The sequence below is a fragment of the Cricetulus griseus genome (assembly GCF_003668045.3).
Source record: "Cricetulus griseus strain 17A/GY chromosome 1 unlocalized genomic scaffold, alternate assembly CriGri-PICRH-1.0 chr1_0, whole genome shotgun sequence".
Lineage (NCBI taxonomy): Eukaryota > Metazoa > Chordata > Mammalia > Rodentia > Cricetidae > Cricetulus > Cricetulus griseus.
Genome location: NW_023276806.1, coordinates 192,673,489 through 192,698,060, shown reverse-complemented (window position 1 = coordinate 192,698,060; position 24,572 = coordinate 192,673,489). Strand labels below are relative to the sequence as shown.

The following is a 24,572-nucleotide window of genomic DNA, read 5'->3' as shown; positions in this document are numbered from 1 at the left end:
GTTTTATTTAGGAAGTGGCCTTCTGTGCCTATGTGAAGAACCAACTCTTTGTCTCATTGATTCTTTGCATTGTTTTCTTTGTTTCTATTTTATTGATTGCAGCCCTCAATTTCACTATTTGTTGCCATCTATTTCTTCTGGTTTAGTTTGCTTCTTTTTTGTTCTAGGACTTTCAGTTGTTCTGTTAATTCACTAATGTGGGATTTTTTCCAGCTTCTTTATGTTGGCATTAAGTGCTATGAACTTTCAGCAAGTTTAGGTATGTTGTGTGGTCATTTTTATTAAATTTTAGGGAGTCTTTTATTTATTTATTTTTTGTTTCTTACTTGACCCAGTGGTGGTTAGGTTGATCATTATTCAATTTCCATGTATTTGTAGACTTTCTGAAATTAATGTTGCTGTTGAATTCTAACTTTAAGCTGTTGTGATCTGATTGGGTACAGGGGTTTATTCCAATTTTTTTTTTAAATCTGTTGAATTTTGCTTTGTTACCAAGTATGTGGTTGATTTTTGAGAAGGTTCCATGAGGTGCTGAAAAGAAAGTATATTCTTTTGTGTTTGGGTGGAATGTTCTATAGATGTTTGTTAAGTCCATTTGAGTCATAACATCTGTTAGTTCCCTTATTTCTCTGTTAAGCTTATGTCTGGCAGATCTGTCCAGTGGTGAGAGTGGGGTGTTGAAGTCTCCCACTATTAGTGTGTGGAGCTTGATTTGTAATTTAAGCTTTAGTAATGTTTCTTTTACAAAGGCAGGAGCCCTTGTATTTGGGCATAGATGTTCAGAATTGAGATTTCTTCTTGATGGATTTTTCCTGTGATGAATATGAAATGCCCTTCTTTATCTTTTTGGATTGATTTTAGTTTGAAGTCTATTTGTTAGGTATTAGGATAACTACACCAGCTTGTTTCTTAGGTCCATTTGATTGGAACTCTGAAGTAATGTCTGTCTGTGAGGTTGAGGTGTGTTTCTTGTATGCAGCAGAAGGATGGATTCTGTTTTCGTATCCAATCTGTTAGCCTGTGTCTTTTTATAGGTGAATTGAGACCATTTTTATTAATGGATATTAATGGCTAGTGATTGCTAGTTTCTGTTATTTTTGTTTTTGTTGTTAGTGATGGAATTGTGTGTTCAATTCCCTTTTTTGGGATTTGCTACTGTGATAAGCTCATGTCTTTCCTGTGTTCTTGTGGACATAGGTCATTTCCTTGGGTTGGCATTTTTCTTCTAGTACTTTCTGTAGAGCTGGGTTTGTGGACATGTATTGTTTAAATTTGGTTTTATCATGGAATATCTTGTTTTCTCCATCATGGTTATTGAAAGCTTTTCTGAGTAAAGTAGTCTGGACTGGCATCCGTTGTCCCTTAGTATATACATAACATCTGACCAGGACCTTCTGGCTTTCATTGTTTCCATTGAGAAGTCAGGTGTAATTCTGATAGGTCTGCCTTTATAGGACACCTAGCCTTTCTCCTTTGCAGATCTTAATATTCTTTCTTTATTCTATATGTTTATTGTTTTGATTATTATGTGATGAGGGGACTTTTTTATTTTTATTTTATTAGTCTAGTCTATTTGGTTTCTGTAAGCCTCTTGTATTTTCACAGGGGTGTCTTTCTTTAGGTTGGGGAATTTTTCTTCTATGATTTTGTTGGATGTATTTTCTGTGCCTTTGAGTTGGACTTCTTCTATCCCTATTATTCTTTTCATGGTGTCCTAGATTTCCTGCCTGTTTTGTGTTAAGGATTTGTTGTGCTTAAAATTTTCTTTGACAAATGAATATTCCTCTATCATATCTTCAATGCCTGAAATTCTCTCTCCCATCTCTTGTATTCTGTTGTTTATGCTTGCATTTGTGGTTTCTGATCATTTACCCAGTTTTTCCATTTCCAGAATTCCCTCGGTTTGTGTTTTCTTTATTGCCTCTGTTTCAGATTTCACGTCTTGAATAATTTCCTTCACTTGCTTGATTGCTTTTTCTTGGTTTTTTTTTAGGGGATTTGTTGATATCTTCCAATTTTTTGTCTTTTCCTCCATTTCATTAAAGGAAGTATTCATTTCCTCTTTGGGGACCTCATCCTCATCAAGTAATTTTTTTTTTTTTTTTTCGAGACAAGGTTTCTCTGTATTGCTTTGGAGCCTATCCTGGCATTTGCTCTGGAGACCAGGCTGGCCTTGAACTCACAGAGATCCGGCTGCCTCTGCCTCCCGAGTGCTGGGATTAAAGTGGTGCGCCACCAACGCCCAGCTATAAAGTTATTTTGTAGGTCGTTTTCTTCATCTGCATCTGTGTTGGGATGTTCACTAGCTCCACTAGTTTCTAGTGGTGCCGTATTGCTCTTTGTATTGTTTAGTGTATCCTTACCTTGTTGTCTACCCATCACTTACCCTAATTGGTTTAGGTGGAGCTTGTGCTTCAGGGGGTCTCTCTGGGGGCTGTGACTCCCTTGACAGCTCCTTCAGGCACAAGCAGAGTAGAGCCTCCTGTGAGCGCTCCTCCTTTGCTCAGTGCTCAGGTGTCTTTCCTTCAGGTGCAAGTGGGGCTACAGCTCCGGTGGACGCGCCTACTGTTGGAGGTCTAGGCGGGACTGAGGGTCCAGCGGTGGATGTAGTAGCGGGGTATCTCCAACCGAGAAGTGTCATGGGTGCTGGTTGGGACACAGGTGCTCTTTCCCAGAGGAAGTTTTTGTGATAGTTCCTGGAAGTTACTGCTGGAAAACCGCTGCTGTCATTCTGTCATTTCACCCGGTGATCACTCCTGGCTCCTGGGCCTCCCTCTGACACTGCTCCCAGGTTTGGGGCCTAAAGCTCCACCTTTCCTCTGACCAAGGGGTGCTTCTTATTGGCCTGCTCAGCCTGCCTTCTTACAGAAGCCAGAACCATCATCACCCACACTGGGCTGGGCCCTCCTCCATCAATCACTAATGAAGAAAAAGCCTTACAGCTGGATTTTTGTTTTTTTCTTTCGATACTGGTTTTCTCTGTGTAACAGCCTTGCTTGTCCTGAAACTCTGTAGTTTAGTCTGGCCTCAAATTCACAGAGATCCTCCTGCCTCTGTCTCCTGAATGCTGGTATTAAAAGCGTGTGCCACCACCACCCTGCATTACAGCTGGATCTTATCGAGGTAATTTCTCAGTTGAGGCCCCTGATGACTCTAACTTTTATCAGGTGCACATAAAACTAGCCAGTACACTGGGTTATCTATTTTTTTATGGGTATGAAGCAATTGTATAATAAATTCAGACCTTCCCCATTTTCTCTGCAGATACTTACTTGAAGTTTACTAGGTTATTTTTCTCAGTTTTTCCCCACATTTTAATATGTCAGATCTATCAATCTTCTCCTTGGTGGTGTGTGATCTCTAAGTTTTTTTTTTTTTTTAGATTTATTTATTTATTTATTTTATTTATTTATTATGTATACAGCATTCTGCTTCCATGTATATCTGCAGACCAGAAGAGGGCACCAGATCTCATAACGGATGGTTGTGAGCCACCATGTGGTTGCTGGGAATTGTACTCAGGACCTATGGAAGAGCAGCCAGTGCTCTTAACCTCTGAGCCATCTCTCCAGCCCGATCTCTAAGTTTTATCTATTTTTTTTCCTATAACCAGATCTTTTGTCAGTTTGGCAGTGGAGTGGGAGAGGAGGAGGGAAAGTGACAGGCGATGAACAGGTGGATGAGAAAAGCAGAAATGGAGAGAAAATTCTGATAACAGGCTGGAGAGATGGCTCAGGGAAGGGTTAAGAGCACTTTCCTCCCAGAATACCCAGGTTCAGTTTTCAGCAACCTTATGGTGGCTAAGCACCATCTATAACCATCATCCATAACTCCAGTTCCAGGGGATCCAGTGTCCCCTTCTGACCTGCAAGGGCTCTGGGCACACACTTGGTACACCTACATATATGCAGGCTAAGCAATTAAAAAATTAATATATCTTAGAAATATACATTATACTTTTTCTATATCCATATAACACACTCCCATTTGGTTTAAGATAATATGATTTGTTTTCCTGGTTGTTTTTCTGAGACACAGTCTTGCTATCCAGCTCTGACCCACCTAAAAACACGATATGTCAAGCATGCTGACTTTGAACGTGCCTCAAGCCTTCTGCTTTTGACCCTCCGTACAGAGACTCTAGGCGTGCACGGCTAGACCAGCTATGATTTGTTTTTCTGTTATTTGAAACCAGAGTTCCACTTAGGCAGATAAAGTTGAATTCGAAGAGAGAAGGGTATTTGTTTCCTTGTGTTTGTGTATGAAGGAGGTGGTCAGCAGTGTGACAGGCCAAGAATGCTCATGTCCACATTGGTCTTTGGCTTCTACATGGTGGCTGATGCAAGCAGCACTTGCACAGGCCTTTAGTGACCCTCACATGGATCATCAGGCAGTTGCTGGTGGCTGCCAGCCATCACTACATGGATCCTGCTGTGCCAGTCTCCGAAGATCTCTCTCCATTCTTTATCACAGGTCCGAGGACTGCAAGGCACCATCGTGGGCTTTTGAAAAAAAGAAAGATGGGGGCTGGAGAGATGGCTCAGCGGTTAAAGAGCACTGATGCTCTTCCAGAGGACCTGGGTTCAATTCCCAGCACCCACATGGCAGCTTGTAACTGTCTGTATCTACAGTTCCGGGGGATCTGACACCATCATACCACTGCACATAAAATAAAGTTAAATAAATTATTTAAAAAAATGAAAAAAAGAAAAATGGGAAATTTCCACTTTCCGCCTGAGAGTCCGCTGTGGGGGCGACTGGCGTGGGCTCTGCAAAGGCTCACCTGGCATGGGACCCGGCACCTCACCCTCAGCCAAGTCCGACTGTGTTATCATAATTGACTGCACAATTGAAATCAGGTAAAACCCTGGGCTTTATTCAACCCAGGCCCCTGCTGGTTCAGAGAGGCTCAGGCCTGCACCTCGCTCCCGGAGATGACCGACAGGGGGCGCTGCGGCACCGCAAGTCGCTTCCGGGAATGGAGAGGGCGGGGCCGGGCGTAAACCGGAACCTGACGGCGGGTTCCGCCCTCGCGCCGGGGAGGAGGAGTCCGGGAGCAGAGCTGGAGCCGAGGCGGCGTTCACACCCTCCGCGCCCTCCCCGCCGACATCATGCTCCAGTTCGTGGTGAGTGGCGCCTCGGAGGATCGGGGCCCCGGGCCGGGCCGGGCCGGTGGTGCACCGCTCCGCAGCTGCGGCTCGAGCCGGCCGCCGCCCCTTGGGGTAGCTCGCGCGTCCCCCTCCGGCCTCGGGTCCTTCGCCCGGGTTTAGACGCAGCCGTTCAAGTTGTGGACACTTTGAGGCGTCTCAGAGCCGCCCACCGCGAGCTCGCGAGCTCGCTGCGTCTTCCCAGTGGGTGAGAGTTTGGTCAGAGAGGCCCCCGGTGACTTGCCCTCTGCCCCCAGCCCGACCCCCGACCCGTACTCGGCCTCGTAATTGGCTTTTCTGAGACCCCTACAGTGCCTTTCGCAAGCCGTGCATTGGCCAGCCGCCTCACGAGGTCGGAGCGAGCGAGCGAGGGACCCGGGGAAAGGGACACCCTCAGACCTTCATGGTTTGCACGCTTTGGGGAGTGAGTCCAGGAACTCTTAATAGGACACCCCGCACCCACCCCACCCCCTACACACACACAGACCCTTTTGGGAGGGGAGTGAAAAATGAGAATCAAAAGCGAATTATCCCATTCTCCCCTTTGAATTAACAGGTTGTCTGGCAAAAAATCAAGTATTTCTAAAATGGCCCGTTGAGGCTTCCAGGAGACCTTGCCGGTCCAGTTTTCAGACGAAAGTTTTCAAACTTGACGTTTTATCTTCTAATTCTAATAAAGCGTTACCCTCTTTCTTTCAGATGGTCAGTGGGCACCTGGTGCTCCAGGAAGGAGTTGCCATTAGTCCAGTTGGTCCAAACACGATTGTTGACCTAAACTGCCCCACAAAGACAGGCCCCTGCTCTTCTTGCTTCTGGGCGTTTCTTCAGTGTCCTAACTGTGCCTTTGCTTAGGAGGTAGGGGTAATGAACAGTTGTTTACTTGTTAGGAGTCACTTTTAAAAGCAGTGTCAACCAGCTAGTATAAGGTATGACTGGCCCTTCTACTGCATCTGGATCTCCTTGATAACAAGTCAGTTTACGCAACATTTTTGCGTGCTTTTGCCGAATGAGTGTATTTGGTGTGGGACTAAGTTGCTCCCTACTAATGTGAGTTCTTTTGGGAATTCAAATTTTTCAACATTTAAGGAGAGATGCTGAAGCTGTCCATTCGGACTCTTAGCACAGGTAGTAACCTGGCCCCCACCGGTGTTCTCTTGACCTGGGCCTTCCTCCTTTTCATTGCTTTTGTTGGGGAAAAATGGATACAGGTGGGCAGAGGTGGCATGAAAATGTTGTAGACTCAGTCAGACACTATTAACTTCAGCAAATCTTGCTCTTTATGTTAGCCATGTCATCCAGAAAACACTGGCCATCATGGCCTAGTGTTTGAGAGTTTAGACTCCACTGCAGGGCACTCAGAAGGTAGAGGCTGGTGGATCTGTGTGAGTTTGAGGCCAGCCTGGTCTACAGAGCGAGTTCTAGGACACCCAGGGCTATACAGAGAAGCCCTGTCTTGGAAAACAACAACAAAAAACCCCAAACAAAAATGTTTAGACTTCAGAATCACACTTGAATTTGTCCCCTATCTTATTATTCTCATGATGTGGGGGTTGGGCAGATTATTTAAAATTTCTGTGCTTCAGTTTGCACTTGTGAGCTTCCAAAAGGAGCCAATACATTAAACACTTGAATATTGGCACTTACTAAAGACATACTGCCCCTCCTCTTTTGTAAGGTATCAGAAATGGGAGGTATCTGTGTCCCACAGACAGATGATAGGAGAGGGTTGGGAGTGATGGGAGGAGGATCTCAGTCCCTCTGTGACCCTCGGAAATGTTTCCTCAGTTGCTGCTCAGGGGACTAATGTAAAACTTGTGCATTTGGTTATGTTGCTTGTGTGTTCCCTTCCCTTTGGATTAAAATGGCCACCCCTCATCCTCCTTTCATTCCACACCTTGCCCCTACCTTGGCTGTAGTTATTTCAAAAACGTGGATGGGGAGCCGACTGTGAGCATTGCCACAGTATCAGTCCGTCTTTCCTCTTGAGCCCACAGCGGCTGTGAAATCGCATCTTCCTTTAGCTTTGGGGGCCTGTGTACTGTGCTGCCTAGGTTCTGCGGTGTTAAGACTCAGAATCGCATCGTGAGGGTGACTGGTCACTGCCCTCCAAGTGTGGACCGCATCTGGTTGTAGCAGATCTTTCCTGTTTTCACTGGCTGCTTCCCTCTGCTCTTAGTTACCAGGATGGCTTAAGCCTGGGTCTTGAGCCACTGTGCTCTCTAAATTTACTCTTGGGGAATGTGTTCTTTATCAAGCTGTCACCTTTCATATCTTCACTGACAGTTTCCAAAACTTTTCTGTGTGTTCCAGCTCCCTCTGTTAACTGTCAGCATCTCTTATTTGCCTTTCTCCCAGACCCAGCTCATCTGGATTGACTGTCCCTCCCTGCTTTACCCACACATAACTCCCACTTGGTTGTGAGCCACCATGTGGTTGCTGGGAATTGAACTCAGGACCTCTGGAAGAGCAGCCAGTGCTCTTAACCCCTGAGCCATCTCTCCAGTCCCTCATTTTATTTAAAACTGCTTCATTGTTGATATCATAGGCCTGACATGTGTATTCACTTGTTTACATAATTTTTTCTTAAAATCATGAGATACAGTGGTGCATCTTACATACAGCAGATTTTTCTTAAATCACGTCTGTCTGTCTGTCTGTCTGTCTGTCTGTCTATCATCCATCCGTCTATGTATCTGTCTCTGTATGTCTCTACTGTGGGGGCGCACACATGCAGAGGTCAGAGGACAGCTTTTCTCCTTGCCCCATATGGGTTCTGGGGATTGAACTCAGGTTACCAGGCTTGGTGGCAGGGGTGTTTGCCTGCTGAGCCATTTTCCAGGCCAGATTCACTGTGTAGTCTTGACTAGGGTCTTTCATTGCTCTGTGCTTCAGTTTTCCCAGGGTAAATCTGGGCAATAATCGTGGTTCTGTAAGGCTGTGAGGATCAAGAGTCAAGGAAACAGACTGCTGCCTTTCATGTAGGCCATAAGGTCTCCATGACTGACCCACGGAAGCTTGCTCTGCTCACTGTGTGGCAGGTTGAGTCGTTCCCACTCTTCTTGAAGAGCAGCCGCACCAGCTGCCTCCTGTGGAATCCAGCTTGTGAGCTGGAAGGGCTCTCATGTCTGACTGACATGCTGCTGCTTATCTTCACTGCCGAGGGCTTTAGTCCGGGGACATACAAGGGACTGATTTCATTTGCAGGCAGTCCTTCCTCCATATTGCTGGGCCCACCTGCATATTTAACTAAGCACGGACGAAAGACGCTAGGAAACAGCTGCATATATGCACTGCATGTGTACAGTCTTTCCTTGTCATTCTGAAACAGTACAGAGGGATGGACTGACTGTCTCTGTGGCCTTGCGTTGCAGTAGGCATTGTGAGTGATCTAGAGGGTTAGAGTGTGCTGGGGGATGTGGGTGGGCTTCTCTGCAGTTGTGGAGCCAGTGTGAACAGCTCCAGGTGTTAGTGTGAGGCGTGCCCTGGCATGGATCCCCTCATTAACCTTAGGTCTTTCTTTTCACTTCATTACTGCTTTTGGTTATAAGATAGTTAAATATTTTCACCAGCTTCTTTGAGAGCAGGCAAACCAGTAGACCCTTCCTTCCCAGAAGGATTTTCATGTGCCCCTGTTGAATATTGGCACAGTTAAGAGTTAATATTTTTCTTATTTTGTTTTTCTTAGTTTATACTCTAAGCAATATTATTGAATATAAAACGTAGCCCCCCCCCTTTTTTTTTTGACAGGATTTCTCTGTGTAGCCCTGGCTGTCTTGGAACTCATTTTGTAGACCAGGTGGCCTTGAACTCAGAGAGCTGTCTGCCTCTGCCTCCTGAATGCTGGAACTAAAGGCGTGTGCCACTGCACCCAGCCATAGCTTACCTCTTAAAAACTGCTTTTCTAGGAAGCATAGAGGTTGTTTTGTTTTTTTTTAATCCTTATTAGGGTTTTGTTTTAATGTACAGAATATAGACATTTTTACTAATTGGAGCAGCCATTAAGCATCTTATGATAGTGTTCACACCAAGTTAAGACACGGAAATGGTAGTGTGCTTCCTTGGAAGGCCTTCTGATTTCTTCTTTTAAGTCTAACATTTAAGAACACTCTTAACAGGGCCAGAGAGATACCTCAGCTTTAAAGAGCACTCTTACAAAGGATGTGGGTTTGATTTGCTGCACAGACACAGTGGTTCACAGACACAGTGGTTCACAACATCTGTAATTCCAGTTCTAGGGAATCTGATGTCGTCTTTTGGCCTTTGTGGGTACTGCACGAAAGTGATGTACATTATAAATGTTGGCAAAATACCCATGCAGATAATAATCAGTAACACTTAAAATATTGTTACCAACTTTGCTTTTTATTAATTCTAGTTAGTTAATGTATAGTTTTGTGTTGTAGATGTTCTCACCATAGACCAAATATTTTTAGGCTTCCTTTTCAATTCTAGTATGTAATTATATTTGCTTAGTCTTTTTAAGATTTATTTTTATTATTTTAAGTGTGTGTGTTTTGTGTGTGCATGCACGCACACACATGCGCTAGCCTGCACACACACACACACACACACACACACACACACACACACACACACACACACACACACACACACACACACACACCTGGAAGGCAGAGGTATTCGGTTCTCTGGTGAGTTACAGGTGTTTGTGAGCTGCCTGATGTGGGTGCTAGGAACTGAACTCTCATCTCTGCAAGAATAATACATGCTCTGAGCCACTGAGCCATCTCTCTACCCTTCTTTTTAGATTCTTAAACCCTTGTCAGTAACTTGGGCTTGGGTATGTTATCTTTGAAAATAGAATTTGATGAGTCATAGTTTGGACTTGTCACCACTTTGGGTTCTTGCCAGGAGCCGTCCCCAGATAAATGTAGTTGTATTTACCGATCTCCAGACACAACTTTCTGAAGGGAAAGGGCTTGAGCAAAGGCCAGCTGCCTCTTTTTTGGAGTAGTCTTTGTTCCCCTTCACAGTCAGTGCCTTTTTAATGTTAATGGATAAAGTATTGTTGACTGATCTGTTCATGTGTTTAAAAAAGTACTTGCACAGTATTTTTAGATTTCTTCTGTGCAGGCTGTACCATTTATTTGACTGCTTTTTTGTTCCTCTGGCATTGCATTCTTTCTGAAAAAGTCCACTTTGGAAGCTATGAACTTGTCTTTGGTTTCTTCCATTTCATCCCATGTAGCTGACATTATTTTTATCAAATTTTAGCTCTCTCTCTCTCTCTCTCTCTCTCTCTCTCTCTCTTTCTCTCTCTCTCTCTCTCTCTCTCTCTCTCTCTCTCTCTCTCTCTCTCTCACATTGAGACAAAAATCCACCCATCTAATGTCTGTAATTCAGTGGTTTTAGTGTACTCAGTGTAACTATCACTCTGTCTTGTTTTATATAAAAAAGAAACTGTATAATGTTAGGATTCTTTTCTTATCCCCCTCTCCAACCCAGACAGCCACTGGTTTATTTACTGTCACTGTGTCCTCTTGGATATCTTGTTGTTGCTGCAGTCATGGGGATCCTACAGCTGTGGTTCTGTAAGACCTGCCCCTTCATGTGCCCTAGCTGCTCATTGAATGGGGTAGGTGTTGGGGTGGGCCAACTCAAGGCCCTGGATTTGGGCTTGGGTGGTAGCTGAGCTGGCTAGCCCAAGTCTCTGCTGAGCCTTCCTCCCCGAAAGAAGCTCCCCCACAGTCCCACCATTGTCTACACTGATGCTGTGACCAGCTGTCCCATGCAGTGGCCTGTGAAGGGTAGGACATCAACATGGCTTCAGGCACGAGCCCAGACCACAGACATCTGAATGTCCTAGGTGGTAACTTGAGCCTCAGATCCAGACATAACCCCTAGCCACAGCATGGGCTGGACATCACCATGAACTCAGGTTACAGTGCAGGCCACTCAGATAAGTATGATACCTGGTGACAGTACTGCCTTGGATATCACCATGGCCTCAGGTGGCAGCTCAGACCACAGACATCCACATGGCCTTTGGTGTTAACATCGGTCACGGACATCAACACAGACCCTAGCTGCAATAGGACCATGGACCCAGACATGGCCCTGGTGCAGATACCACCTCAGGTGGCCTCAGGTGGCAGCCTAGACACTGGACATCAGAATGGACCTCAGCAGCAGCCTGGCGGAACATTACCATGGCCTCAGGTGGCAGCTCAGACCACAGACATCCACATGGCCTTTGGTGTTAACATCGGTCACAGACATCAACACAGACCCTAGCTGCAATAGGACCATGGACCCAGACATGGCCCTGGTGCAGATACCACCTCAGGTGGCCTCAGGTGGCAGCCTAGACACTGGACATCAGAATGGACCTCAGCAGCAGCCTGGCGGAACATTACCATGGCCTCAGGTGGCTGCACAGGCTCCTCACATCTGTCTGCTGTCCTTTGTCTCCCACCCCATCCCCCCACTCTGTCTTTCCCATCTCTCCATTTCGTATTTGTTCATTGTAGTGGTGCCTGCTAGCCATTCCGTGCTGCAGGGCAGGGGCTGGGTGTCTTCTGTTTTGTTTTTTCAATAAAGCCATCTTAGTGGGTGTGCCATGGTTCGTCATGGTTTTGATTTTCAGTTCCCCAACAACTAACTGACATCAGACATTTTAGGGGCTTGTTGACTGGGTGTCTTCTCTGAAGAAATCCACTCAAAGCTTTTTAAAATTGGATTATATTTCTTTGTTATTTAATTGTTAAAGATCTTTATTCTGGATACAAATACTAACAGATACATGATTCACAAATAATTCCATTTTGTGGTTTGTGCTTTATCTTTGATGGTATTATTTGAAAGGCAGACATTTAAAAATAGTTATTTATTTTATGTGTGTGGTGTATGTGTGTGTGTACACATGAATACATGCAGGGCTACTTGTAATTCAAGAAAAGCAGCGCATGAGAGAAAGACACCACATGACAGGGTTCAAGCAGAAGGGTTTTTTATTAATGAGGGAAAGGGATCATGAAAAGAGGAAAGGGAAGTGGGGAGACCAGTCTCGGAGACAGGAGAGCAGGAGAGAGGAGAAAGGAAAGAGGAGGAGAGAGGTGGCTGAGAGGTAGGCAGGGCCCCTTTTAAAAGGGGACATAGTGAATGTGCCCTCTTAGTGGCTGCAGCTGAGGGTGTATCCTGTCAGAACCCCAAGGACAGGCCAGTACAGGTGCCTGGACACTAACACTGCTTGCCTGTGCACATGGATGTAGAGGCCAGAGGGGAAGTTTAGATTTTATGTTTCCAGCTTGTTCCTGCCTGCTGACATCTCCTGAAGATCTTGCATGCTTTCCTGACTTCCTGGGTATCATTTCTCTGAGTGAGTGACTTCTCAGATTGTGCTATATATCCTATTTAAAATGTCTTATTGTTAAATCTGGTAGTACTCTGAAACTGGAACAGGGCGTCATTGTTTTGTGTTTTAAAATAACTGTTCCCTTCTCTTGTGCACCAGTGCTCGGTGATGTTGCCAAGACAGAACCACACTAGATATCTGTTAGCCTGTATTTATTTTGAGACATACATAGTAAGAACCAGGAATTTTAAGTGTGAGCTGGAACATTTCAGTGTTAGGCTATTTTAAGAGACCAGGAAGCTCAGCGAAGCTGGGGCCGGTTGAATGGTGCACCTGAAGGCACATAGATGGATGGCTCTCACAACCCGAGTTCTAGTGCTATTGCTTCTTGACATCTTCTCAGTCCTGGTTTCCTTCTGATCTGTATGAAGATAGTATCCTCCAGGTCTTTTCTTTTCTTTTCTTTTCTTTTCCTTTTTTCCCTCTTCCTTATAAACTTTGTCTCAAATTTAACTATCTTTCTGGATTTCAAGAACTTGTGGTTTGGATCGACTAGAGTGGAAAAAAACAGTAATTTTGCTTCTTGGTGCCACTTTGGAAATGATTTTCTTTCTTTGTTTTTTTTTTTTTTTTTTTTCGAGACAGGGTTTCTCTGTGTAGCTTTGGAGGCTGTCCTGGCACTCGCTCTGGAGACCAGGCTGGCCTCGAACTCACAGAGATCCGACTGTCTCTGCCTCCCGAGTGCTGGGATTAAAGGTGTGCACCACCAACATCCAGCGGTAATGATTTTTTAAAGCATCAGAAAATGGTCAGGGATTAGAAACCAGATAGCCTCATTTACGTTCTTGCTAACAGCAATCCAATTTAAAATTGCCCTGGAATTTAAAGGTTAACTATAGAAAGACCCAGGGGGGTTTGTTGTTGTTGTTGTTGTTGTTGTTGCTGCTTTCCTCTTTAGGCTTTATTTTTATGGTTTTTAGTTGGGGTGGGAGTATGCACACTGAAGTGCAGACGGCTGCAGAAGGCAGAATGAGGTGTTGGGTCCCTGGAGCTGGACTCAGTGTGAGCTAACTAACATGGTGATGGGAACTGAGCTCTGGTCCTCTGAAAGAGTGGTAATGCATGCTTTTCAACCCTGAGCCCTCTCTCCAGGACCCCATCTGTACCCTTGCCCCTTGTGCATCTAGGTGGGAGATTTGATAGGCACCTCACATGAGATTGATGATACAGTCAGGGCTGTGCTTTGATTTCTGTTTTAACTTCCCTGTTGAGATGGAGCAGAAGCAACACTGTTTAAACAAAGTAATGGGGAGAGGTTACATGCCAATTTGAGTGTATTAAGTTAGAAATTAGCCTGCTGTTATGAGCTCTGTAAGTAAGTCACTTGCCGGGTGGTGGTGGTGGTGCACACCTTTAATCCCAGCACTTGGGAGGCAGAGGCAGGCGGATGTTTCTGAGTTCGAGACCAGCCTGGTCTACAAGAGCAAGTTCTAGGACAGCCTCCAAAGCCACAGAGAAACCCTGTCTTGAACCCCCCCCCCAAAAAAAAAAAGTAAAAAATCACTGGGGAAAACAGAATTGTCATCATTAAAACCCAAAGCTGAGGAACTTATCCCATTTTTGTATAGGGAGTGCTCTAAATTTTCAGGAAAATACTCAGTAGGATAAACATTTACAGTTCTCAAAAAGTTGTTCTTGTTCCTTTTGTTGTTGAGTGGGAGCCAAGTTCCCCACAGGCCTTAAGTGCCCTGCCCTTTAGTTCCTTGGCATTGTGCTGGGCTCAGTGATGTGTCAGTTTCCTGTTTCTTCTGCCCTTGTGGATCTTAGTTTGTGAGTAATTCAAGTTGTCCTGTGCTGCTTTTGTGAATAACCCTGGGCAAACCACTATCGTTCCTCTGAAATATGGAGAGACAGACTCTGAGAGCCCCTTTATTTTCTAAACTTCCTTGATCCAAATGAGTTTTGTTGTTGTTCCTTTGTTTGTCGTCTTGAGGCCAAGTCTTGCTGTGTATGTGTGGGATGGAACTCTTGCTCTGTAGCTGAGACTCGCACTGGTCTCTTACTGCGGAGGATCCTCCTGCCTCTGTCTCCTGAATGCTGGGATTGCAAGAGTGAGCCACCATGCCCAGCTCCAGTGGGTGCTTATAACTGAATACTCTTTATCAGCTGTGGACAGGAGTAACAGCACCTACAATAAAATAAACAAAAAGGGAGACCAAGTAGCATTCAGTAACAAAATCAGAACCCCACCTGCGTTTCTAGACCTCCATTCAGGATTTTAGGGGGGCTTGTAGAGATAAGGGAAACTTGCTCATAGCCCCGGTTTATCTCTGACACTGGCCCATGGCACATATGAATGTGATTGTTTCATAGAAGAAAGATGTGACTTCCAAGTCTCCTGCAGTCTTACACGGAGCACCTGGGCACGCACTCACCTGCCGTGCATCTTGAGAAGATGTAGCACGTGTGTTCTGCCTGCTTGCAGGCCAATGATGGATTCTGTCTGCAGTGTAACTCTCCTGTTCTCTTGTTTCAGCTTGGATTTACTTTGGGCAACATGGTTGGAATGTATCTGGCTCAGAACTATGACGTAAGTGGCCATACTCACATCTTCCTTGGCTCCCTGTAACTGTTTCATAGTTATTTTTCTCTCTTCAGGTGAGGTTTGCCTACTTGCATAAATAAGGCCCATAAGTATGAGTTCTTAGTTTTATAGACAGTTTTCCTATTGTTTGAAAAAATAATTGAACTCATTTAAGTCCCCACATCATCACAAGAGAATTGTAGATGTGGATTTATAGTGTGGCTCATGTAAGGATGGCAGTTTGGGGGAGGGGGAGTGGAGAACTGGGTGTCACAGCCAGATGGGGAATCCTAAAAGGTGTTTTAGAAAGACAAGGGATTGTGCTTTCCTCTGTATTAAAGGATTCCCATCGCTAGAATTTAGTTTTCTAGTCAGGGACTTTATTGCTTTATGATTTGTTGCATATAGATGTATATATCTTTTAGCTGACACTGGGTTGAAGGGCTGAGTGTTGGGCCTGGCTTTCGGGGGGGGGGACATAAATTTAACGCTGATGGCTTTTATATGCAGCTAGAAATGCCACCATTGAGAGGGTCTCCTCCAGAGGAAGTCAAAACCTTGCAAAGCCATTATTAATAGAAGAGACGTGAAGGAATATTGGTTAGGTAGATGCTAAATTACAATGCTCCTTTTTTTCTTTTAAAGATGCCAAACCTGACTAAAAAGCTTGACGATATTAAAAAGGACCTGGAAGCCAAGAAGAAACCTCCTAGTTCCTGATGCCTGCCTGGCACTGCTCTCTGGACTCATCAGTTTCCTCCTGAGGGGCCTGCCTCCTTCATAGCCACAACCCAAAGCTGTGTTCCTCTTCAGCCTCACACCCTGCCTGCTGCCTCAAAGCCAACATGGGGCCAGAAGTCAAAGGTTTACCTTACGTTCTGGCAGCTGCCCTTCCTCCTATAACTTCCATCCAGCTACTTATGAGTCCTGAGCCTGGAACTATGGTGCTAGGTTAGCAAATACAATCTTTATTAGAATTTACTCACCCGTCTCCTGGGAGTTCTACCATCTCTTGTCAAGAGAAAACAAAACATGGATTTGGATAGCTGATTTCACTGTCTAGCAGTTAAAAGAGCTAATTGTTAGATGTTTGTTAACTAAATTTTTGTTGCCAAATTAATTAAAGTCAGTACTTTCAAGCCAGATTCTAGTGAATTATCCATTTATTTTGTTATCATTGAGCTCCATGATTGATAATTTAACCAATAAATCATTTGCTGGATTAACCAAGAAACTGAATTCTGTAAGAACTGGGAAATTTTAAAACATGCAAAATAATTGTTGTCTTGAGTAGCACTCCATTTACTTAGCCTGAGTGTTTTTCTTTAATGATGTATTTGCTCCGACTCTGCCATTAAAAGAACCATTCTTTATGCTTGCATGCAACATTGTATGACAGGTGGGTAAGTGAGAAGCTGTTGATAAGAGAATGTTAAATTTTTAACATTAAAATATGTACTACTTACTTGTATAAGTTTATAGTGATTCCCCCTCAGAGAGATGTCCGGATGTATGATAAGATGAGACCATGGGGAAAATTCCACTTTTCTGTATAATCGAAGCTTTTTCCCCCCCTGAATCGGGATGGATCATCAAGCATAACACCATCATCATTTTTTTTTTTTTTTAAAGATAGTTTCCCTGTGTCACCCAGGGTGGTTTTGAACTCCTGGGCTCAAGCAATCTTCCTGCCTTATCTCCAGGTGCTAGGACTACAGGTGTGCACCATGGTGTCTGGCCTAGTCCATAATTTTTTTAAAGTAAAAAATATTTTAAAAGGTAATTGTGCTCACAGGAGACGATAGGAAAGTGATTTCACACAAAGGTTCTTCCCAGCTTCTGTCTTGTTCTCTAGTACAGTTCCTCAGGCAATCCTGTGTCAGTTTCCTGTGTACCTTTGAGAGAGTGTTTAAACACATGTGTGTTTTTGTTTGTTTGTTTTAACACAGTACTCTTTGCTTTTTGTCTCTTCCTTTCCCTTTACTTTTGTTTGCTTGACAGAGTGTCACTATTGTCAAGGATGACTTTGAACTTTTGATCCTCCTGCCTCTGCCTCCCATGTGCAAGGATTAAAGGCGTGTGCCACCACTGCACCACCATTTGTTTGTTTTTGAGACAGGGTCTCAACTTGTAGCTCTTGTTGTCCTAGAACTCATTCTGTAGACCAGGCTGGTCTCGAACTCACAGAAATCTGCCTGCCTCTGCCTCCCGAGTGCTGGGATTAAAGGCCTGCTCTATCATACTCAGCTTGCTCTTTTATTCTTAACGGAATGTATTCCATGACAGTATGTTAAGAACAAGGAACCTTAACCCTCTGTTTGCTCTGTAAGAGTCTATTGAATGGATCTTTCATAATTGAATGTGCTGCCAGTGAATGCTCAGGTGGCTTTTTTGCTGGCGTGGTGACAACCCTGACCCTGCTGTCCATACCTGCCCAGAGTGTAGCTATAAGATAAAGCTCTAAAAGTCTAGCTTGCACAAAGACAGTGTGTCTTGTTTCAGAGGACTTGCTGGGCAGCTTCTTTGACAATGCCTTTCTGAAGATATTTTGGTGGACAACAGCAGCAAGGGTTACTTAGAGACACCTGTTTTAAGAAAGGGATGACACTGGTCCCATATGGGAGTCAGAACATGGCGCTCATACTTGAGGGCGGGGGATGCATTTTATCCCTGTAGAAATCATCTTTTGGTGGGAGACAGAGGAAGAACAAATTTGGTTTGGCTCCTCCCTAGCGGTGGGCGGTGTACAAGTGGTGTGGTCTTCTGAAATGGGACACCTAGCTCATGAGGGTTTCATGGGAAACAATTGAGATGATGTACGTGCTCTGTTAAACTGTGCTTTGCAAACTGTTCAATAAATAGCAGGTACTAGTTGAAACACGATGCTTTGGGTCATACTGCTGTTGTGTTTCTGCAATTGCTTTCAATTCACCAGCTGGTGAATCATGTAGAGTGTGGTGGTATTCTGTGGTTAGTCTTGTATTTCATAAATATTTCAAAATTTCATAAAGTATGCGATACCCACTGTCCTTGTACCTCCCAGTTCACAAGATCTGATTGTAAATCACTAGGTGCTTAGCAGAATAAACTACAGCCCCAAAGAAGAAAGGTTTGTCATCTTTGAAGATATTCAGAATGCTGGGTAAAGGCTTCCTTAGAAAGCTGTTGGCAAATTGTATGGGTAGCTTTGGAGATGATGGGCCTTTAGATATTAGGAGATTAGGTCTTTATATAAAAGAAGGACTTATTCATGTCTTTTCTTTTTTCTTTCTTTTTTTTTTTTTGGTTTTTCGAGACAGGATTTCTCTGTGTAGCTTTAGAGCCTATCCTGGCACTCGCTCTGGAGACCAGGCTGGCCTCAAACTCACAGAGATCCGCCTGCCTCTGCCTCCCGAGTGCTGGGATTAAAGGCATTCTCCACCAACGCCCGGGGACTTATTCATGTTTTTTAAAAAAGATTTTATGTATATGAATGCTCTATCTGCATGTATATGCCTTTATGCCAGAAGAATGCATCAGATCCCACTGCAGATGGTTGTGAGCCACCATGTGGTTGCTGGGAATTGAACTCAGGTCCTCTGGAAGAGCAGTCAGTGCTCTTAACCGTTGAGCCATCTCTCCAGTCCCTATTCATATTATTTTTAATTATGTGTATGTCTGCATATGGGTATGTTCATGTCAGTGCAGGCACCCTGAGGAGACACGAGGCTCAGATCCCATCCAGCTAGACTTACAGATGGTTGTGAGCCACCTGGTGGGGGTGCTAGGAAATGAATTCTGGTCCTCTGAACTAGCAGTGAGTATTCTTCACCACTGAGCCATCTCTTCAGTCCCATGGTCTTCTTATGGTCTTATTATGTAGTCAAACTCTTATGGTCTTATTATGTAGTCAAACTCTTGGGGACTGAGGGCTTCCCTCAGGAGTGACACTTGTCTGTATTGATAGGATTGTTTCTATAAGGGGAACTGCCTTAATTTCAGCTCCACCAAAGAAATGGGCACACAATAAATATAGGCTAGTTGCAAGTTTGCGGTTCAGGTACAGTCTCCTGTTTTGTTTGTTTGTTTGTTTGTTGCTGTTTATTTTCTGATGCCTGGGCAAGTGCTCTGCTGCAGTCTTATCTCCAGCCCTGGCTTTCTGCTCTGTAGCAGTGAGAGGTAGCTCAGCTCTTGGGTAAGAAGTCTGCCAATGACGTAAGTGTTGGAAGTGTCTGGAACTACTGTAAGTTGTGGGGGGCAGGGACTGGAAGCTGGTAATGTGAGTGGGGTTGTGCTTGTGAAGAGCCATCACCAAGACATGGCCTTCCCTGTCTCCATTTAAAAAAATAGTCGAGGAATCTGTGGATGTATTTTAAGAAAACTACCTTGGGTGACCGTGAGAGAGTTACCTAAAATACTACCACAGCTCCTCTGACACGTAAAATAGAAGACTTAAGGATTATTGGAATTATTTTATGTGTGTATGTATTTTTGTTTCTTGAGACAGGTTTTCTCAGTGTAGCCCCGGCTGTCCTGGACCAGGCTGGGATTAAAGGTATGTGTCAGACAGCGTGGTGGTGGCTAAGCCGGGTGGTGGTGCATGCCTTTAATGCCAGCACTTGGGAGGCAGAGGCTGGTGGATCTCTGTGAGTTCGAGGCCAGCCTGGTCTGTAAAGTGAGTTCCAGTGTAGCCAGGACTACACACACAGAAACCCTGTCTCAAAAAAAGAGAGGAAAAAAAAGTATGTGCCATCGCTTCCTGGCATGATTGTTGGAAATTAAATAAGCACACTAAACTTGAAAGACATATCTTTAACTATAAACCTAGAGAAAAAAGCCAACTAACGTTTAATATTCTTAAGGGGTGACCTTTTGTGAGCCATCACAATGGCATCTTCTGAGTTGGTGATTTATGGAGTTAAGCAGATACCTACTTCTGGTGTAAAGGAGAAACCTCATTTCTTTTTCTCTGACTTACTCAGAGTGTACTCCTCCCGCTGCAGAGAGAAGTGACATGTGGGTTTCCTCGTCGTCTGTCCTGCTGGCAATGGAGCACATGTCCACATGTGTGATGTTTTCATTTCCCCTCGGTAACTCAAAAGCTCATGCCCTGGATACTGTGCTGGTGTTTGTTTTTCTGCTGAGGCCTCCCACATTTTAAACATTACTCTAACGGTTCTCCTTGTGAAAGAACACTGTACTGTACTGTAGCAAATGAAGCCACCCTTAAGCTCCCAGCCTTGGGTTTGCTCCTGATACCTGCCAATGAGTTCTTTTCCTCTGCTCTTAGGGCCTTGCCTTGTGGAAAGGGACAGGGCAGTGAGCGAAGGGAAAATATTTAAAGACCTTGCTTGTTCTTCATGGGGAGTTGTGGTACTTAGGATTTCAGGGGTTCAGCATACTCAGCCATATAAGAGGACGTAATGGATGGCAGTTTTTATAAGGCACAGTGTGAGACCTGAGAGGGTTTTTATGGAAAAAGCCCAGGGTGGAGCTTTGCCTGAGTCATTGCCACAGTGGCCGGACAGTGGGAAAGGTGTTGTGTGTCACCTCTCATGTGCAGATGCACAGGGCTAGGACAGAAAGTACAATGTAAAACCGCGTTCATTTGGAGAGTTTCAGCCTCTCTTTGTCTGTGGGTCAAGCATCTTGAAGTACTGACAGTGGTTCTAGTGTTTAGAGATACTAACCGTAGAGTGTCTGCATGTGAAACTAACTGTGCTGCCTTTGGTATTCTCAGGGAATTGGTTCCAGGCCCCTTGTAGATAGCAAGACCCAAGATGCTCAAGTCCCTCCTGTACAGTGGTGTGCGTCTGTATATAGCTTGTTGGGTCCCAGCCCCCACGGAGTCTCTGTGAGTTGCTTGTCAGCCAATAACCACAGGTACATCCTGTTTTCTAGTCCTGTCTTACAGCCCTGGCCTTGCCCACTGGCATCAAAAACGAGCTCTTATACCTGGAGTCTCTCCACAAGCTCTCTATAAGCTCTTGCACCTGGGGTTTCTCCATGCGCTCTTGCACCTAGGGTTTTTCCACTGTGCTGTAAATGTATTTAAGGCTGCTCTCTCCCCGGAAAATAGCAGACGAGTAAAGATGGAAAGATGCACATAGCACAAGTGGCCGGACGTCTCTGTGTTGAACTAAATCTCCAGGCTTTCGCCCGATACTCAGACTAGTCATGGCATGAATGCCACAGTAGCTGACACATATCCTCCATGGGAGTAGAAGTAGCAGTTTTTAAAAACCATGATGATGGATGTAAGTCTTTATGACGTGTAAATTCTAAATGTGAGAGCTCATACCCGTGCTTACTGTTGCTGTGTTTTAGTAACACTCTGACAAAAAAAAAAAAAAAAAACCAACTTGTAAAGCAAGGAGTTTTTTTTGCTTATGGGTTAAGCAAAAAGACCCAGGAGCTCAAGGTAGGAACCTAGAGGCAAAAACTGAAGCAGAGGCCAAGGAGGAGTGCTGCTTACTGGCTTGCTTCCCATGGCTTGCTCAGCTGCCTTACACAGCGCAGGTACCTACCTGCCCAGGGCTGGCACAGCTTACAGAGGCTATGTTCTCCTATGCCAATTAGCAATTAAGGAAATACTACATAGACATGCCCACCAATCTGATGGGAACTGTTCTTAGGTTGAGGTTGCCTCTTTGCAGACGCATCAAGTTGGTAACCAAAGGTAGCTATGACATAGATGACTCAAAGGGATTTCAAAGGCAGCGTTGAGCAAATTTGATACTCAACTTACAAGAATAAGATGCAGCCATACTTAATAATACCCTCAGGTCTGTTTCATCATCTGGGAGATGAGCTATTGTAAGATGACTGTATTTTCACAAATGCTGAGGGATAGTAGAAAATAAAAATAGCCGGGCGTCGGTGGCGCACGCCTTTAATCCCAGCACTCGGGAGGCAGAGGCAGGCAGATTTCTGTGAGTTCGAGGCCAGCCTGGTCTCCAGAGCGAGTGCCAGGATAGGCTCCAAAGCTACACAGAGAAACCCTGTCTCGAAAAACAAAAAACAAAAAACAAAAAACAAAAAACAACAACAAAATTATAATGAAATAAAAATCAGACCCTGCAATGGCAAGGGTTGAAGTGAAGTGCTTTTAGATGACCAGCGGTTAATCACGTCTGCCACTCCATTGTCAAGGTAGGCAGTCATGTTTGGCCAGAGTCTGGGTTAGGGAAGACAGTGCTGTACTGTGCACAGCCCCGTCCGTAATGGTTGAAAGCATCCACTAATGGAGACCCTTCTCCTGCAGCCACTGCTGTGGGAGGTGTCATTGCTTTCCCCGAGGAAGACCCAAGTCCCTGAAGGTGGCCAGCAATTCCAAGTACACTTACTTGAGCCAACTTTCCTTTGTCTTTTTACTTCCTGTTCTCCCCGAATTATATTACCTATGCTTTTCTTGTCTAACCCAGGAGTTCTCTAATGGTTCCGAACCGTGATAAGCCATTCCGATAATGGGACAAACACCCTGACTCAAAACATTTGAAAGCAAATTGCATTGGGATGCCATTACTTTGAAGCCAGCTGCACTATTGGCATTGTGTTTGGGCTTGTGAAGTCTTGGCTGTGTGATTGGCTGTGCTAATTAGTAAGGTAGAAGTAAGTGGTTGTATTCCTGGTTAAACCTGGTTGGTTACATTCTGTGGAGCCTGGAAGCGCTGACTGGCACACCAGGAACTTCACAGCTCAGACTCATGGTAAGCTAAAGGTGTGTTTTAACAGATAAATTGCCACAAGAAACTGTATGCCATCAGTAGTCAACTGAAATCGGTTACAACAGTGTGGTACCTGCAGGAGACTCCTCTTTTCTAAGATACTTAACAAGCAACTGATAGTGAAATCAGAAGCATAGAATGACAGCAAACAGAAGGGATGGAGATCTCCATCTAACCCCCTTGCAAGGGCATCTGATAGGAAAAATGACTCGGTTCTCCAGCGGAAGGAGTAGGCCTTGCTTTGCAGTGATTGTCCCCCCCCCCATCGGAAACATTTATTAAGCAGTTAGAGTTTAATACATTGTAAAGAACCCAAGACACATCTCCCCTCCAAGGGCTCAGGGGTGCATAGGAAGGGCTTGGCAGGGTCTTTGGGCACTACTTAGGACTTGGTGTTCTTAGAAACAAGCTAGTCATTAAATGGAGAAGCAATTGTATATCAATAATACTGTGAGTTCTGGTCTCTCTAATAAGACAGATATGAACCTTCTTTCTCCCTCACCATACTCCCAAGGCAATGGCATTTCCATTTAATGACAATGCATAGAGATTTGCATCCCACAATTTTTTTTCCCACCTCTTTCCTTTGATGGAATAAGGCCAGCCTCTTTCTAAGGGGAATATTATTTCTTTCCAGCAATTTGGTGCCAAGGTAAAGGGGAACCACTAAAGAGAGATACTTAAGGCAAATAAAACTGACCAAAGTACAGATTGCCACAAAGAGGACCTCCCAGGGGTTACCTTTTTCTAGACACAGATGCTTGAGAATACTAGGTAAGGCTTTCCCCCCAAGAAGAGAGCTCACAGGTCTCGTCTGTGTAGGCAGAGTTTCTACTATTTCTGCTTCCTAGGAAAGTATGACAGGGAGCATAAAACCAGGTGAGGCCAGTCAGTTTGTGAGGCGTCCCTCGGGGAACTAAGGCTTGCAGCGGTTCTGGTCTTCAGGAAGAGTTAAGGCTGGACACGGAGAGAGCAACTGTAGGCTTTCTTGAGAGTGGTGCTAAGGGAAGCAGGCAGGCTGGGCAGGAAACACACCCAGCACATCTGGTGGCTGGTGGAGGAATCTGGCAGCAGGGATGTCCTCCGTATGGGTCTGGACTGTGTGCTCCTGGTGGTTTTGTTTGCCCATGGCTCAGCTCTGGCTCTGCTAATAACTGTCCACTTGCATTAGGTCTGATCCGTGATGTTGCCGACCTTAGCCCAGGCTGGGAAAGTGTCCAAGTGGAAGAGGCTAACTCCCCAAGTATTGATGGCCACCATCACTATCACCAGGCCAATGACATTGACTCCTAGGCCAGCTTTCACCTGTGGGACAACAGCCAGAAAGCCCCGGTCATTCTGAGTCAACAGTAGCCAGATTGCCCCACCGTGAGCCCTTCCTAGGCCCCGCCTTAGTTTTGCCCCCACGCTGTTCTGATTCCTCCCAAGAGCTTCCTGGACTTCTCCAGCTCTATTCTACCTCATCAAGTGGCACCCGTCTGTGGAAGGACTGGAAAGGTGGGGGTAAGGGGCATGGGAGAGTGATAAGAATCAACTTCTTGCCTATAGCAATGTCTCATCGTTAAGCAGAATCCTAGGAGGTCTGTGAGCTACCTGGGAAACCAGATCTGAGGAATGTAGTGATTTGTGTAACAAATGAGGGGAAACTATATTAAACATAAGGAGAGCTCTGCTGTTGTGTGTGGCTGCTGAGGAAAAGTTTTACCTCGGCAAGGGTAATGGGACCCTGCTTCAGACAGTTGGGCCTCAGTGGTTTGTATTAGTTTGTTTACTTTCTCCTCGCCTGTGGTCAGCTATGAGGATTAAGATCAGCCATAATT

The 24,572-nt window shown here is 44.8% G+C and overlaps 1 protein-coding gene and 1 long non-coding RNA gene across 2 annotated transcripts in view; one reads left to right on the top strand and one right to left on the bottom strand.

Moving 5' to 3' along the window:
* The first annotated feature begins 5,010 nt into the window (after positions 1-5,010).
* On the top strand, positions 5,011-16,329 carry LOC100771577. Its single transcript, XR_003480304.2, has 3 exons — positions 5,011-5,126; positions 14,999-15,052; positions 15,692-16,329. It is a non-coding gene; the product is annotated as an uncharacterized LOC100771577 (long non-coding RNA).
* A 7,548-nt stretch (positions 16,330-23,877) lies between these two features.
* The window catches only part of Slc13a4 (solute carrier family 13 member 4), a 37,669-nt gene continuing 36,974 nt past the window's right edge, over positions 23,878-24,572 (bottom strand). Inside the window, exon 16 of the mRNA XM_035452002.1 lies at positions 23,878-24,057. Coding sequence (XP_035307893.1) covers positions 23,920-24,057 — 138 coding nt within the window. The 3' untranslated portion in view covers positions 23,878-23,919. The remainder of the gene's footprint in view (positions 24,058-24,572) is intronic.